At 52.1% G+C, this 14,371-nt stretch overlaps 1 protein-coding gene across 1 annotated transcript; it reads right to left on the reverse strand.

Moving 5' to 3' along the window:
• Positions 1–698: 698 nt before the first annotated feature.
• On the reverse strand, positions 699–12,536 carry SMARCD1 (SWI/SNF related, matrix associated, actin dependent regulator of chromatin, subfamily d, member 1). Its single transcript, XM_067529781.1, has 13 exons — positions 12,333–12,536; positions 10,791–10,978; positions 9,549–9,591; positions 9,312–9,434; positions 8,835–8,957; positions 7,474–7,590; positions 6,090–6,191; positions 5,800–5,961; positions 5,552–5,649; positions 4,853–4,988; positions 4,092–4,214; positions 3,706–3,807; positions 699–2,481 (listed from the first exon to the last, which is right to left on the reverse strand). The coding sequence occupies exons 1-13, from the start codon at positions 12,486–12,488 to the stop codon at positions 2,428–2,430; spliced, it is 1,527 nt and encodes a 508-aa protein (XP_067385882.1). The 5' UTR covers positions 12,489–12,536; the 3' UTR covers positions 699–2,427.
• Positions 12,537–14,371: the final 1,835 nt, after the last annotated feature.

A 14,371-nucleotide genomic window follows, 5' to 3' on the forward strand; every position in this document is an offset into this window, starting at 1 on the left:
GGTGCAGCACTATAGAACCCCTACTCTGAACATGTACTGCTCAGACAATTTCAGTGAACTGTCGCTTCCAAGTACCAGCAAGAGCTATCGTTTTCACGTCATGCCACATCTATGTCTGCACTGTTAGTGCAGCCATGCTGGACCCAGGACATTAGCGTGACCAGGAGAGTAAGGTGGTATCTTCTATTGGACCAACTTCTGTTGGTGAGAGTTTTCGAGCTTACACGGAGCTCTTCTTCAGGTCTGGATGACTCAGCTGGAGCCTGTTACTGGCCCAGACAAATTCTGGAGGCTCAGACCTGATGAAGAGCTCTGTGTAAACGCACCAGCTTGTCTCTCTCATGATCAGACGTTGGTTCAATAAATGATATTACCACACCCACCTTGTTTGTCTAACACCAAGTCCGTGACTTTGTAGGTAGCTTTATAAAAGTCAATATAAATAATGTAGCACCCTCCAAATTCCATACAATTTTAAGGAGGGTCACATTAGACCATAAAAAACAAGCTGCCGTCCTTCTAAAAGGCAGTATTGTCTCGTGTTCCTCCATGCTCTCCCTCAGTGCACCCACTATACAGAGGGCTTGCAGGTGTAAGCAGGAAGTCATTCCATCCCTTCCACAGCACGTATGTGACAGGAACTGCCTGTTACACAGCTGCAAGCTGCCATTTGCCAGCACAGAATGAGGGCGCGTGGCTTCCTTCACAGGAGGCTTTTATTAAAACTGTGCGACATCTATAAGGATACAGTACAAAAAAAATTTTGGTCCATGAAAAACCATAATCAGTTAATAAAAACAGTAATTCTGCAACAGCTACACTTGCCTAGGCAATATCCACGTATCCTTCACTATTACTTGCCCTGAGGAGCCGTCAGTCTGCATTAACTGGCACCGGGACTTCAGCCCCTGGTGCTACAAGGGTTCAATTCTTTAAGGGTCCAAAGACAAAAGGGAGGGGAGGTTTGAAAGTATTATGTGCACACAGTAGTCTCTCTCTCTCACACACACACACACACACACGCACGCACGCTACAGGGACTCAATTTCATAGTAGCTCCTCAACCCCACTCCTGGGTAGTGTGAGGGTGCTTGTCAGTAACATGATTTTGCAGCTAATGTCAGGAGAGCACAACCAACTGGATTTTGAGCCCACTCACTTTACAGTCCCAAAAAGGAATCTGAGCGGAAATATTTAGCTCCAGGTGAAGAGAGGCCACCTCTCACGCTCTGCCACACACACACGGTCCTGGGGGCAAAGGGCACAAGACTGCCACTAATTAATTCACTAACAATTCATTCCATGAAGCAGCAGCTAGGTTGCTACTCTCCCTGCTGGAGAAAACCCACCTGCACATACTTGATCACCTGCCCCATGACAGCCCCAGAACCTACTCTCTGCCCAATTGTGGAAGACAACAAAGCAGAGAAGCCTTGACTTCTGCTAACTCGCTTATTTGTTTGGGGCTGTCTGGTAGAGGGCCAAGAGGCCCCATCACATCCTCGGATATACACAAGGGGGCATTCACTTCACCCAAGGCAGAGATGCAGGATCATCACCAATCTGCTCCAAGGAATGACCACAAGGCTTTATGCTCCTGCATTCCCCGCTCCCTGCAGCAGGAAAAACAAGCAGCCTTTGGCAAGGCTGCGTGTTAGAGCTTCACGTGCAGCTCCCTTGGCATGCAGCAGAGTCACCTCTTCAGTACTCCTCCCTCCCTACGCTGAAGCAGTGTCACACTGGTGCTCCAGGCCTGGAATAGCCTCCTAGGGAACCTGAAGTGAGCTTTAACTAAGGAGACAGAGACAGGGTGGAAAAAGCAATTTTCTTTGTAGTACAGAAGCCCTGCCTCAGGCGAGGAGAGTCCTACGAGGAGGATAGATGCAGTGGTACTCCTTGGAGAAGAGTGTGTGCCAACCTGCAGGAGCTCTGCCCGCCAGGTCTCATGGGACCTTGGGAAGCGAATGGCCACAGGCATCTGTCCGCATGGCAGATCCAGGGGGGCCCTGGCTGAGAGGCTTTCCAGACCCACGTTCTCTGGGATGCAAGAACTAGAATACCGTTTTGGAGACAGGGCTGTGGTAAGTTTCTGAACTCAAGAGAAGTTCTGAGCCTGCAGCCATACTGGGGACATTATGGGCAACGCAGAGACAAGGTTGGCTCACAAGAGCCCTGGGACTGACAAGGCATCAGTCAGGGAGGAAGCCAAGTAGAAGTATGTGAGTCTTTGAGCCTGTCTGCTCGCTACATCTCCGAAGCCCTGCAGGGCTCTGGAGTCACATGGATACAGACACTGCCAGAGGTGAGTAATGGCTGCAGGTCTCTATGCCAGAGTGGGGTTGGTGTGGGCCTAAACAGTGAACTCCACAGCGCTCAGTCTCCACAAGTAGCTGTGATGCCTTCTGGTCAGGGGAGGAGTGGGGCAGCTTATGTGTTGCGGATTCCCAGCGCCTGCTCCAGCTCTTGCCGTCTCTGCTGCACCTGTAGGAGGAGAAGCCACAGCCCCTGCTTTAACACACTTACAGTGCATGGTAAGTCAGAGTCTGAAGAACAAAGGCTCCTAGCCTGGAGGAAGTGAAGGAATGATGAGCCCAAGTCATTCACAGCCCCTAGGAAAGAAACAGGACTCCTTTCTCAGCATGGCTATGTCTTTCCTCGACTCCCTTTCCCCACTCCTAAATCCTTCCCTTAGTACAGCCCACAGGTTACAGTGTGTTCCACAGGCTAGTGAAGGATGCACAAATTGCACACTAGGGAAGCTCACTGTCTAGTGCTTAGATGAAGGCAGTGGAAGTCAGGACTCCGGGGCTCTAATGCCAGCTCTGCCAGTCATTCATTGCATGGACTGGCAAATCTGTGCCCTGATGTCCTCATTTTGAAGATGCAGCCAATACTTCCCTCCTCCAAGGCTACGAGGGAATTAGTGCATGTGCAAAGCACTTCAGCCTCTGACACAAAAGGCTAATAAAAGGGCAAAGAAACTTTTATTGCTGTTTGCTTAACAAGAAGCCTGTGATAAGACAGCTTCAGCCTCATGCAGGGGACCTTGAGGCATGGCTCCAGCTCTCTGCCAGGGCCCATATTAGCTCTGCACTAGCCTGTGGGCTGCTACCATTCAGAGATCGAAAGCAAAGGCCAAGCCAACAAGCATCACAGGAGGGAGGGATGGCCTCTACTCACAGCTACACTGCACAGGGGTCCCCTACGAAGCAACTCCATCCCAGCAAGCCCAAGGACCAGGGGTTTGGTTGTGCTTTAACAGGATGTCTGTGTAATGAACATGGTTAGGCTAGGTGGTGGTGAGGACTAACAATCTTCGCACAACCTGGTTTTGATCCTGACTGGATCTAAACCAGAAAATAGTTTGATGGGGTCTTCCCAGCTCTGGTGACTGTTCACTGGCATTACAAGATCACTCCACAAAGTTGCAGCTCTGTATCTGATGCGATAGGACTTGGAATAGCAGGGGTGTGGCAAATCCAGATCCACAGTGCACTGGGCAAGTAGTGTGCAGGTATCCAGGATTCAAATAGAAGTGGCGCTGGCACTGATCAGGACTGAGATGCATCAGCAGAGCTAAGTGGGTGAAACTCTGTGCCTGGCTGCACTAAGCCCAGCTTTAGCTAACCGCATCTCCCCACAAGCAGAGTAGCAGGCCCCTTAGCTGCCAGGCGTGGATGGATTCCCTCAAATGGGAAAGCTCACCTTGGAGTAGAAGTATCTGCACACAGCTTCCTGCGCCCATGGCTGGAAGTAGAATTCAGCTCTACGCTCCTCTTCTGGATTCCCAACAACATCGGTCATGGTCTGGAGGCACCAAAGAGAGCAGCTCACAACCCAGAGTCATGCAGCAGCCCAAGTTACTCTCACAACCCTCTTCAAATCCTTGGCTAACCAACAAGCAGGCTCCAGGCCTGGCCCAGTCTAGCCAGTGCTGTCAGATTTAAAACCTTGCGCTCAATTCTAGTTGTGGTTGCAGACTGCAGATTGTGCCCCTGCATGGACTTCAACTGCTAACTGAACAAAAAGAGTCTGATTGGATGGACTGAGCCTCTGTTTGCCTTCATACAAAAGGGCAAAGGTTTTTTTACCTTTAGATCCCGGCACTGTGACTGAAGCCAGTCATTGATGAAGCCCTGGGGGTCACGGGCAAAGCTCAGCATGAATTCCCGTTGTGTCTTCAGCTGGTTAATGGTTTCTATGGTCTCATGGATCTGGGAGAGAAAGAAATGCAATAATGGAATATTGCTGAACCAGGGGATAAGGCTAACTCAACAGGGAGGCAAGACAAAGGGTCCAGCATGTTAAGATGGAAAACTCTTATATTTCTGTTTGACCCAGATGTGTGGTATACACCACACTTCACATCCCTCTTTCTGTACAGACAGGGTGGTAGGTTCAACCAATGCACCGATATGCAGACTCAGGACATTGAGCACCTTTCATCCAAAGATCTCACTGGGGCTTGAACTACCTGCAACTGCCTGGCAAACCCTCCAAGATGCAGCTTTGCTTTACTCTACTGCAGCACAATAAACTGAGGCACAGAATGTAGTGACTTGCCTAAGATCTTAGGTAAAAGAGCTAGGAAGAGGATCCAGCGTCCTTACTCCAGTCCCCTGCTCTAGTCACTTGGTAAAGTAAAAAGACTGTCATCATCTGATTTGATATTGTAGAAATGGTGCCACCCTGGCAGAAATGTGGCCCTCACTGTTCCAGATCCCAAATATAAAGTCACTAGATGAATCCATATTGACAGCTGCAAGAAAGATCTCTCCTGCAACACGGTGCCACCTGTCCTCATCCCAGTGCACAAACTTTTATAACTGGAAAGGCAGGATCCAGCTCCTACCTTGTTATCCAGAGCAGCGATTTCCTGCTGGCTGGCTGTGGACAGCAGGAAAGAATTCATCTGAGTTTTAAGAGTATCATCCACTTCCACATCAATGTCATAGCATGCAGTTTTTTTCTGGTCGTTTGGATCAACACTGTGGACATCAACAAGAGAACACCCAGAACAAGTGAGAAGCCGGAGCCAGTGTTTGAGTGCATCCTTAATAGCACTCCTAAGCCCTATTGGTTGCGTCAGAGGGGTGGGGTGGGAATAGGGAAGACAGTTTTCGTTTAGGTATTACATTTGGTTTTCTGTCACAAAAGAAGGGTTAACTCTGACGAGCAGGAAACACTTCACCTCTACAGGTGCACATCATGCTCTGCAGCTCAGGGGACCAGGAGCTTACAGTCTAGAGAAGTGCAATGCGAAGGGACAGAGTGTAGATGTGAGAGTGCAAGCACACAACGGGGGAAGGAGGAGGGAGGATCAGTGATGGAAGGTGGAAAGAACGCAGGGACTTAGGTGCTTGGTGAATGGGAAAAGGAGGCTGTTGAATGCACACAGGACAGTGAATAAAGACATGGAAAGATGGAGAGGTGCAGGAAGTTCTTCAGTGACTGAAACTGACTAACAAGGAGCATCCCCCAATACAAGTCTCCCTAGCTCACTTATCCACCCTCCCCAAAAGAAGCAGTGCCTCAGGTGAGCCAGTCTCACCTGATCACATGGTTAATGATGATTGGTTCTGGGGGCATGAGCAAGGCATGCAGCCTTTGAGGAATCTCAGAGAACTTCATCCGCTGAGACTCAAATATCTGCAAAAGAAGGAGGGGGTGGGGTGGAAAGCAGCTCAGTGCTGGGAAAGGGGCAGCCTGAAGAATCTTTGGTTTCTGACAACAGAGGCCAAAGCTGTCCCATGCCCCCAACACGCTGCCCCAGCCACCTCAAATTGGAAACACCTGTACCTGCTGGAGATACTTGTCACAGATGACATACTCCCGCTCATGGGGGTCTTGTAGCTTGTGGGTCTTGATGTACTGCCACAGTGCCTGGATGATCACTGGGCGGGTCTGGGTATGAATCCCCAAGAGACGAGCCAGGCGGGGGTCCAGTTTGAACTGTGGAGGCTGAGGAGACAAGAGCAGGACAGAGGTGGATGTAAGGATGATGCAGCTGCAGACAGGGCTCATCCAAGTCACAACTCAGATGCCAGGGCACTGCTCACTCCCCAGTTGCATCATCTCAGCTCAACTACCTGATAGTCCAGCATCAGAAGGACAGTACAGCGCACATTCACGTCCCCAGGCCTCTTCACCTGGAAGCCATCTGTCTCCTGGGTGGTAGCAGTTCTGTGCCACTGGAACAAACCAACCAGGGGAAGTGGTTTAGCAACACAGACTGCCAGGCAGAACGCTTACCTGTAACTGCCGTTTACTGATGACACCAACTCCTCCCCCCATGATCCTGCCCTTTTGACTGCACGTGGTCTCTGCAACGTGCACTTGCATTCAGCAGACAGTTGTGGTGGCCCTGACACCACCTCCAAAAGAAGGCTGGCACTCCTGCAGTGAATAGTGCGAGGTGGGTTCATCAGAGGAGCACGCAGCTCACGAGCTCTAAAGCTCAAGATTGCTGTCATGGCGCATCGGGGGAGAATGACAAAGATGGAAGGTGAACTCACAAGAGTCAAGTGGCTGCAAAGAGGCTTCATTTACTTGGCCTGGATCATGTTGCTGTCCCCAACACAATGGGCTTGGATGCAACAATTGCTCAATAGGCCTAGAAACATCTGATAGCTAATAACTCTGCCTTAGCCTTCCTGGTAAGGCAGGTGTGTCAGACTCTCGTTTCAAGTAAGCGTGTAAGTGTAATAGAGTCCTTGAAATTCCAGCTGTGTGCAAGCAGGTAGTACACGGGAATCATTCCTGACAAAGCCCATCAATTCTAACAGCATTGGCAGCTCATCCATCCACCTCTGCTGGGTGTTGCTGCTGGTAGCCAGGAACTCTTGAATCATAGAGTCGGAAGGGACCTCAGGAGGTATCTAGTCCAACCCCCTGTTCACAGCAGGACTAACCTCAGCTAAATAATCCCAGCGAGGGTTTTGTCAAGCCGCAGCTTAAAAACCTCTTAAGATGGAGATTCCACCACCTCCCTGGGTAACCCATTCCAGTGCTTCACCACCCTCCTAGTGAAAAACCTGTTCCTAATGTCCAACCTAGACCTCCCCCCGGCAACTTGAGACCACTGAATGCTGATTCCAGCTCTGCTACTGACTTGCTAGGAGCCCTTGGGCAAATTGGTTCACCTCTATGTCTCAGTCTGTGAAATGCGGATAATGCTAACCTCCCTCAGGAGGGGTTGAGGCTTGATGGGTAAGAAAATAACTTTTGTTTGCACCCTTTGCTGCTCCTTTCTGACAAATAAGAACAGCATCTGAATCCCTCAGCTTTGCACAATTAGTGTACGTGAAGCTTTTTTAAATCTTTAGGCAAAAGATGTTCGTGTGTGAAGTGCAAAGACAGACCACAAGTGCCTGTCTGCTCTATTCCCCATATTTGGAGCAAATCTGGTAACTCTAGCATGGTTGCCAAGATTCTGAACTCCATTTAGAGATGATATAACAAAGTATAGCTCACCTCCACCAGGTGATTGTCTGGGCCATACAGGTCCTTGTCCAGCTCAATCACCAGAGACTTAAAGAAGGATGAGAATTTCCTTTTCTGTTTCGTGGCATCGTATTTGGACAGAGCAGACTGCAGCAGCACAGAAAGGAGAATTAGGGCAGCCAATGCCGGCAGTCGAGCACACCCAGCACAGACAACAGCACTAATGGGAACTGAACACGACTAAATCTAAACCCAGCCCTCCCTTCATGGAGCTCATGGAATGTTTGCTGGCTACCCTGGCCTCTTTGCTGTATGTTCTATTCTTTCCCTCACACATCCTCTGTCATTCAGCCATTTGCCTTTCCCCTAGAGGCAAGGACTGTGTCTTTCCAGGGAACCCACGCGTGTCAGAAGCTGTTCTCTCAACACAGTCTACCTGCCAATCAGTCATGCAGTTTATTCCCTATAGGCTAGAGTACATAGGTCCCTCAAGGGCATACACATGGTGTTACCCAGCACAGAGAGTGGAGCTTAATGGGCAGAAGCCCAACAGGACAGGACAGTCCACAAATGATGAATAACGGGATCAAATTCTACAGGGAAGAACCTGGGAAGTGTTGGGACAGACTTTACATCCAAAACAGATGTTCCATGGGAATCCCTTGCCAATAACTGTAGCACAAGTGCCATGTCTGACAAGCTTCCAGTGAGGCAGATTCAAGCCTCCTCCACATCCAGGGCAAACAGTCACATTAATGCAGGAGGATTAAGCCCAGGAAGCCCTGTTCCAGAATTGCACTAGAGTTACTGGCCTAAGAGCTAAGAAAGAACTAAACTTTCCAACACAAACACTGGCTTTCCCCGGTCTTTACAAATCCAGTCTCAAGACAAATTCCTCATGGCAGACTAGAGACTTGGGAGGGTCGGCGGGGGGAGGAAACAAAATCATAGCCCTGTTATGTGCAATCTGTGTGATTGCTTTCAGAGGTAGGGAAGGCAAGTGCCACAACTCTGCTCCCACCATCAGTCCTCTTAGCTATAAAGAGCTAAGTATTATTGTTGTAGTGTCCTACCTCACAGGGTGTCCACTTGGGTTTGGCCCTCTCCCCTTCCCCCCTTCTCATCAGACTCCTTGGGCAGGTACAAGCGAGAAAGATTCATAGATTCCAAAGCCTGAAAGGACCATTGTGATTATCTAAGATAAAGGGCCCCTAGTTCCATTCTCAAACATTAAGCAGTTGGTCTTCACCTCCAACTCCAGACTTTTTACAGCATCTTCTTTGGTCACTATTCAACAGGGTTTAGCTCCCACACCCATTTAGCTCAACATATCTGGAAAATTAATACTGCTCTCTTGCCCTTCCCAAAGGGTCTTGATGCCTCACACTCACATCCTCAAGCAGCCGCCCTTCCACCCGGAGCTCCCACGAGGCAACAGTTCCTTCACCATCCTCCGCATCCGACTTGGCTGGATTGAAGGTGTTGGAGATAAAAATGCGCAGCTTTCGCTTTTGCTAAGAGGAAAAGCATCAACTAAATGTTACCAGCAAAATGCAGAAGCCAGTAGGCCTGCTCAGGCCACAGCCACAACCCAGAAATGGCAGGATCTGGACTCACTTTCACCTGCTGCACCTGAGAAACACAGTGCCAGGTCAGAGAGCAAGCCAGGCAATGCAAGATGGTTCGCAAGCACCCTTGACTGCACTCTGAGGCTAAAGTCCAGGACAGGAGATTGACCCTCAATGCGTCACACTCCCAATACCCTTTACAGTCCAACTGTAATGCCATGTAAGTAAGTCCTGTTTTCTCAGTTAAGACACAGGTCTCTAAGCCCCACAGTGAGAAACCTAAGCACTATCCTCCTTTACCTTAATGGGGCGTTTCAAGGCCTCCTGGATATCCAGACGTTTCCTCATGATCGTCTGGTCCAGCTTCCTTTCAAATGCCAAAAGATCCATGTAGGCCTGAGACTCCGGTACCAGCTCACGAATCTACAGCAAAGCACAAGCCAAACAAGAATGCTAGCCATTGCTTCTCTCCCCCTTAAGCTGCTTAGAACTCAGAACCACATCAACGGAGGCAGCAAAAGTAAATACCCCACTCACCCTCTGAGGTAGAATCTTGTCAGCCATTTTCTTTTTCTTAGCGCTGTTTAAAGAAGGATACACATATTAAGATGGCAACTGGTTTGTCCCTCTAACAGCCGGAACACAAGAAAAAGAGCAAGGATGTGGGTATATCCTCAGGCTTGGGACTCTGCTATGAGAGGGACTTGCTCCTCGACACCTGTCTCAGTCCAGTCCACCTCTCTTTCAAGGCTGTTTGTTCTTACTGTCAATCTCTGTATGCAGACACCTTCCTTACCCACCCTTTTCTCCCCAAGGCCACAGCACTACTGAAACTTCCAATGCTGCTCAAAAGCACCTGCAAGACTGAGACCACCTGATTATTTGAACATTTCAAGTCTCCCAAGAGATCTGCATAGCTGGGGTTGTCCAGAGTTTGGTTAAATATTATTTTGGTACAAAGTGACTTCCAGGCTTGAGCTAATATTAACTTGGATTTTCTAGCAGATACATTTTTAAGCCAGGAGATACTGTTGAGCAGTATCAAGGTACGATGACATTTTGTTAAGAAATAAAAAAAACTTGCTCCTGCATAGGAGCTGAGTATTATTATCTGAAGCTCCCATCTCTTAGTGAAGTAGCTGCACAAAATGTTTAAGTCAGTTTGAGCTACCCATCCCCAAATAACGAAAGGAGAAAGTCCAAGTGTCTGCTGGCAACAAGAGGGAGACAGAAGTCCTAGATGTAGAGATCCAAACAAAAAAGCATTGTGTTGATCTCTGACGGTAGCAGCAAGTGTCTGAATTACTAAACATTGGCTAGTCCATTTTTGCAGTATGGCCAACTAGCATACGAAGTGCTTTCTTTTTATATGATTGAAAATAATTTATGATTTGGTCCCTATTTGGAGGGTCATAAAGGGCCTATTTCAATTTAGATTAAAGTCATAGACATTGCTTTCTCTATCAGCATATTTCTTCCTTAACCATCTCAGATCATGTCTGCTTGATGTGGTCATTAGAGTCTCCATGGCACTTTTGTAAGGGGGCGGGGAAGATGCTCGGTGTTTTGGACAAAGTCTGCCTCCGGACCCTGAATGACTATTCAGCAATGTGCGATGCACTGGTTCATTGCTGCCTTCCACCTCAGAGGTGGCTGCATTTTGGTGGTACTATGGTTATACAAATTGTGAAGGACTCTGGTGTCCTTCAGGAAGAGGCACTAAGTGGCCATAGAAAAGATAATCAACCTCAAAATGAGGTGAGAAATCTGGCCTCTTACTTGTGGTTACGATTCTGGACTGCTTGCTGCTGGACCTGCTGGATTTGCTGAGGAGCTGGCCTCTTGCGGGACTGATCCATACCAGACTGGGCCATTCCAGGCCGGACTGAGGGACTCCCACCATATCCTGGGGGACCCATGGAGGGTCCCTGAGGTGTCATGCGGCTGCCCGGCAACATGCCAGGGCGCTGAGGAGAGAAACATAGGAATCTGGTCTTTATCCGGCCCAAACTCTGAAAAGATGGAGACTCCCCCAACAAAGGGAAGTTAAATCCTAAGCACAAGTGGGCCACCAAGCCTCATCTGCTGAGCCAAGCATGATCCCTGCTAGCACAGGGCCCTGTGACTTTTGGGCTACCTTGGGATGGACTCAAATGGATCAATACAGGGCTAGCAGTTCCAGAAGGGGAATGAATGGGATTGTAACGCAGAAACCATGACCAGCAAAGCTGTCGCTGGGGGACAGTTCTTAATTTCACATACCTCTCCCCACCTCAGGCTTTGTGCCCTAATCCGTGCCTACAATTTTCCTCCATACACTGAATCACGACTATTGCTGCCTCCATAAAGTGCTCCTGCTCTCCCCATTCCTACCCCTAGCCTTGCCTCACTCATTTTCTCTAGGTTGCCTTTCCTCTCCCTTTTTCCATGGTTCAGTTCTCAGCTCCTCCCTCCCAGTCAATCTTCTCTTCAGGGTCATTTCTAAGTTTTGTTAAACTCAGAGTAACCCTCACTCTGGGCACCCGGTTTCTCTGCAGGGTGACTCCACCTTGCGGGCCCCAATTTCCCTCTGTTGTCCTCACACACACACACGTCCCTCCCCAGTTCACCAGGTCACCACCCCAAGTACCTAGGCTCCATTTCCTCCCCACCGAGCCCCCGTTTGCTGTCATTTCATCCACAGACCCTGGCTCATGCCTGAGCCTGATACCCCCCCCCCATTACCGGGGCTCCCCTCGCCACCAAGACATGAGCGGCTCAGATACACCCCAGCCCGTTTACTGCCCCCACTGCAGACCAAGGCTGACCCTGGGCACCCCGCTTACAGCCCCGACTCCTGCCTTCAGGAACCCTCCCTCCCCCCCATGGGGCACCCCAGCTCGGAACCCCTCCTCCCTTCCCCCCCATGGGGCACCCCAGCTCGGAACCCCCTCCCCTCCCATGGGGCACCCCAGCTCGGAACCCCCCTCCCCTCCCATGGGGCACCCCCAGCTCGGAACCCTCCCTCCCCCCATGGGGCACCCCACCTCGGAACCCTCCCTCCCCCCCATAGGGCACCCCAGCTCAGAACCCTCCCTCCCCCCCCCCATGGGGCACCCCAGCTCGGAACCCTCCCATGGGGCACCCCAGCCGGAACCCCCCTCCCCTCCCATGGGGCACCCCAGCTCAGAACCCTCCCTCCCCCCCTGGGGCACCCCACCTCGGAACCCTCCCTCCCCCCATAGGGCACCCCAGCTCGGAACCCTCCCCCACATGCCTGCCTCCATCCTCCGAGCCCGCCCGCCCGGCCCGGCCCCGCCCCGCCCCCTCCCGCGGCCTTACCGGGTAGGCGGCGCCCGGCAGGGGGGAGCGGTAGAGGCCTTGGCTGGGAGCCGGGCCCATGCGGACGGGGGGCCCCGGCGTGCCCGGCCCAAGCGCTCCAGCCCCGCCGCTGCCGCCGCTCGGAGTCACCGACTGGAAACCCGCCCGCGCCGCCATCTTCTCCCAGCACAAAGCGGGGAGGGCGCAGGGCGGGGAACGGGACGTACCGGAACCGGACACACCATAGAGCGGGCGGGGTAGAGCGGCTCCAGAGGCACCATAGAGTGCGCAGGGGGCAGGCGCAGAGAGACGCTGGGGACGCACACTGGCTCCCCCTGCCGATTGGAGGCCAGAACGGCAAGAGGGCGCGGGGAGCCTCGAGCCCCTGGGGAGAGACTGGGGCAGGGACAAGACAGCGCCACGGGTGGGAGCAGTGCTGGGGGAGGGGCAGGGGGCAGCGCCACGGATGGGGGCAGTGCTGGGGGAGGGGCAGGGGGCAGCGCCCACGGGTGGGGGCAGTGCTGGGGGAGGGGCAGGGGGCAGCGCAGTGCTGGGGGAGGGGCGGGGGGGATTATGTCCGGGGGCAAGGACACAGCAGCCCCGGTACGGACGGACAGGGACACAGCAGCCCCGGTACGGACGGGGGGGGTCATGTCCGGGGGGGGGGCAGGGACACAGCAGCCCCGGTACGGACGGGGGGGGTCATGTCCGGGGGGGGCAGGGACACAGCACACGGACGGGGGGGGTCATGTCCGGGGGGGGCAGGGACACACAAGCCCCCAGGCGGCCTTCAGGCGGCGGCCAGAAGCGGGAGCGGCCCCCGCTGACGCCGCGCCCTGGGCTGCCCGGGCCGTGCAGAGACGGCCCCGCCCTGGCCGCGCCGCAGGGAGCCTCGAGCTCCGCTTTTCACGCGTGGCCCGACACGCAGCCTGGAAACACGGAGATTCCCGGCGCCGCGTCTGCCGCGGGCACGTCCGGCTGGGCTGGGTTTGGGCCTGCGTTAAAATCCGGGCGTCTCCAGCTGCCTCGGCGCCGATACTTGCTCCGAAGAGCTCGGGTCGCATTTGGCCCTTGACCCGAACCAGCCAAGAAGCGGCTCAGCCCAGCTGGAGACACGTTCTGCCGGAGCCGCAGGGTCGGTCCGAGCCGGCTGGCGAACAGCGCCCGCGGTGCCTGGCTGCATTGATCGTTTCTCTGCGCTCACACCGGTGTGACTGCGGAGTAGCCGCACGGAAATCGGTAGCGCTGGACTGCCTAGGCCTAGGAGGATCATCCCGCTGGGTATCTGGTGTGTGAACAGTGGGTGTGAGTCCAAATGGATTTTTAATAGCTGGTCCCCGTTGCAGGGTCAATTCCTGGCCAGCTAGAACATGACTTCTACCTGGCAACTCAGCCGGAGGTGCAATTTCCTCTGTCCGGCATGAAATTTACTGCAAAATATTTGGGTTTGCTACTGAATTGCACTTTGCTTAAGAAGGCATCTGCAGCATTTGTCAGGTTAGGCAGCACCGTGCACACTAGGGGGCTCTAGTGTCAATGCAGTTACTAGTAAGATCCTCTTTAGTTTAGAACAAAACTTTCTCCTGCCCTGGTTTGTTAGGATGTTGGCTGTTCAGTTCTTATCAGGTGTGTGCACAGGGTCTCAGAGTCAGAAAGGCTGGGCCTAAATCTGAGCTTGCTCCACTGACAGGATTTCAAATCAAGCCTCCGTTGAAAGTGGATGAGTTTGGTAGGTCTAAGTCCAGTTCTCAGTGGGCAGGGGTCCTCATTGCAACAAACACCATTATAACTGCAGCTACTCTCAGCAGAGTGGTCAAGTATGGAAAGGGCTGCATGCGCTGGACTCTAGAGGCATGTTGATGGGGCAGGACAAGGAAAGCTTGCACTGTTACTGCCGTGCTGCCTGCCTGCATCAGACGTGTTCTGTGGTTAGAGGACTCCAGTGCTCACAGCTGGCACTTCAGCATCTTTCATCAAGACTAATTTCATATAAAAATGTTTAAAAGTAAATAGATCGGGTTTTATTTTGCAGGTTAAATGCAGATTTATGGCACCTCACC

Source organism: Emydura macquarii, unplaced genomic scaffold (assembly GCF_026122565.2).
Source record: "Emydura macquarii macquarii isolate MOO-44397 ecotype Brisbane River unplaced genomic scaffold, CSIRO-AGI_Emac_v2 contig_2994, whole genome shotgun sequence".
NCBI lineage: Eukaryota > Metazoa > Chordata > Testudines > Chelidae > Emydura > Emydura macquarii.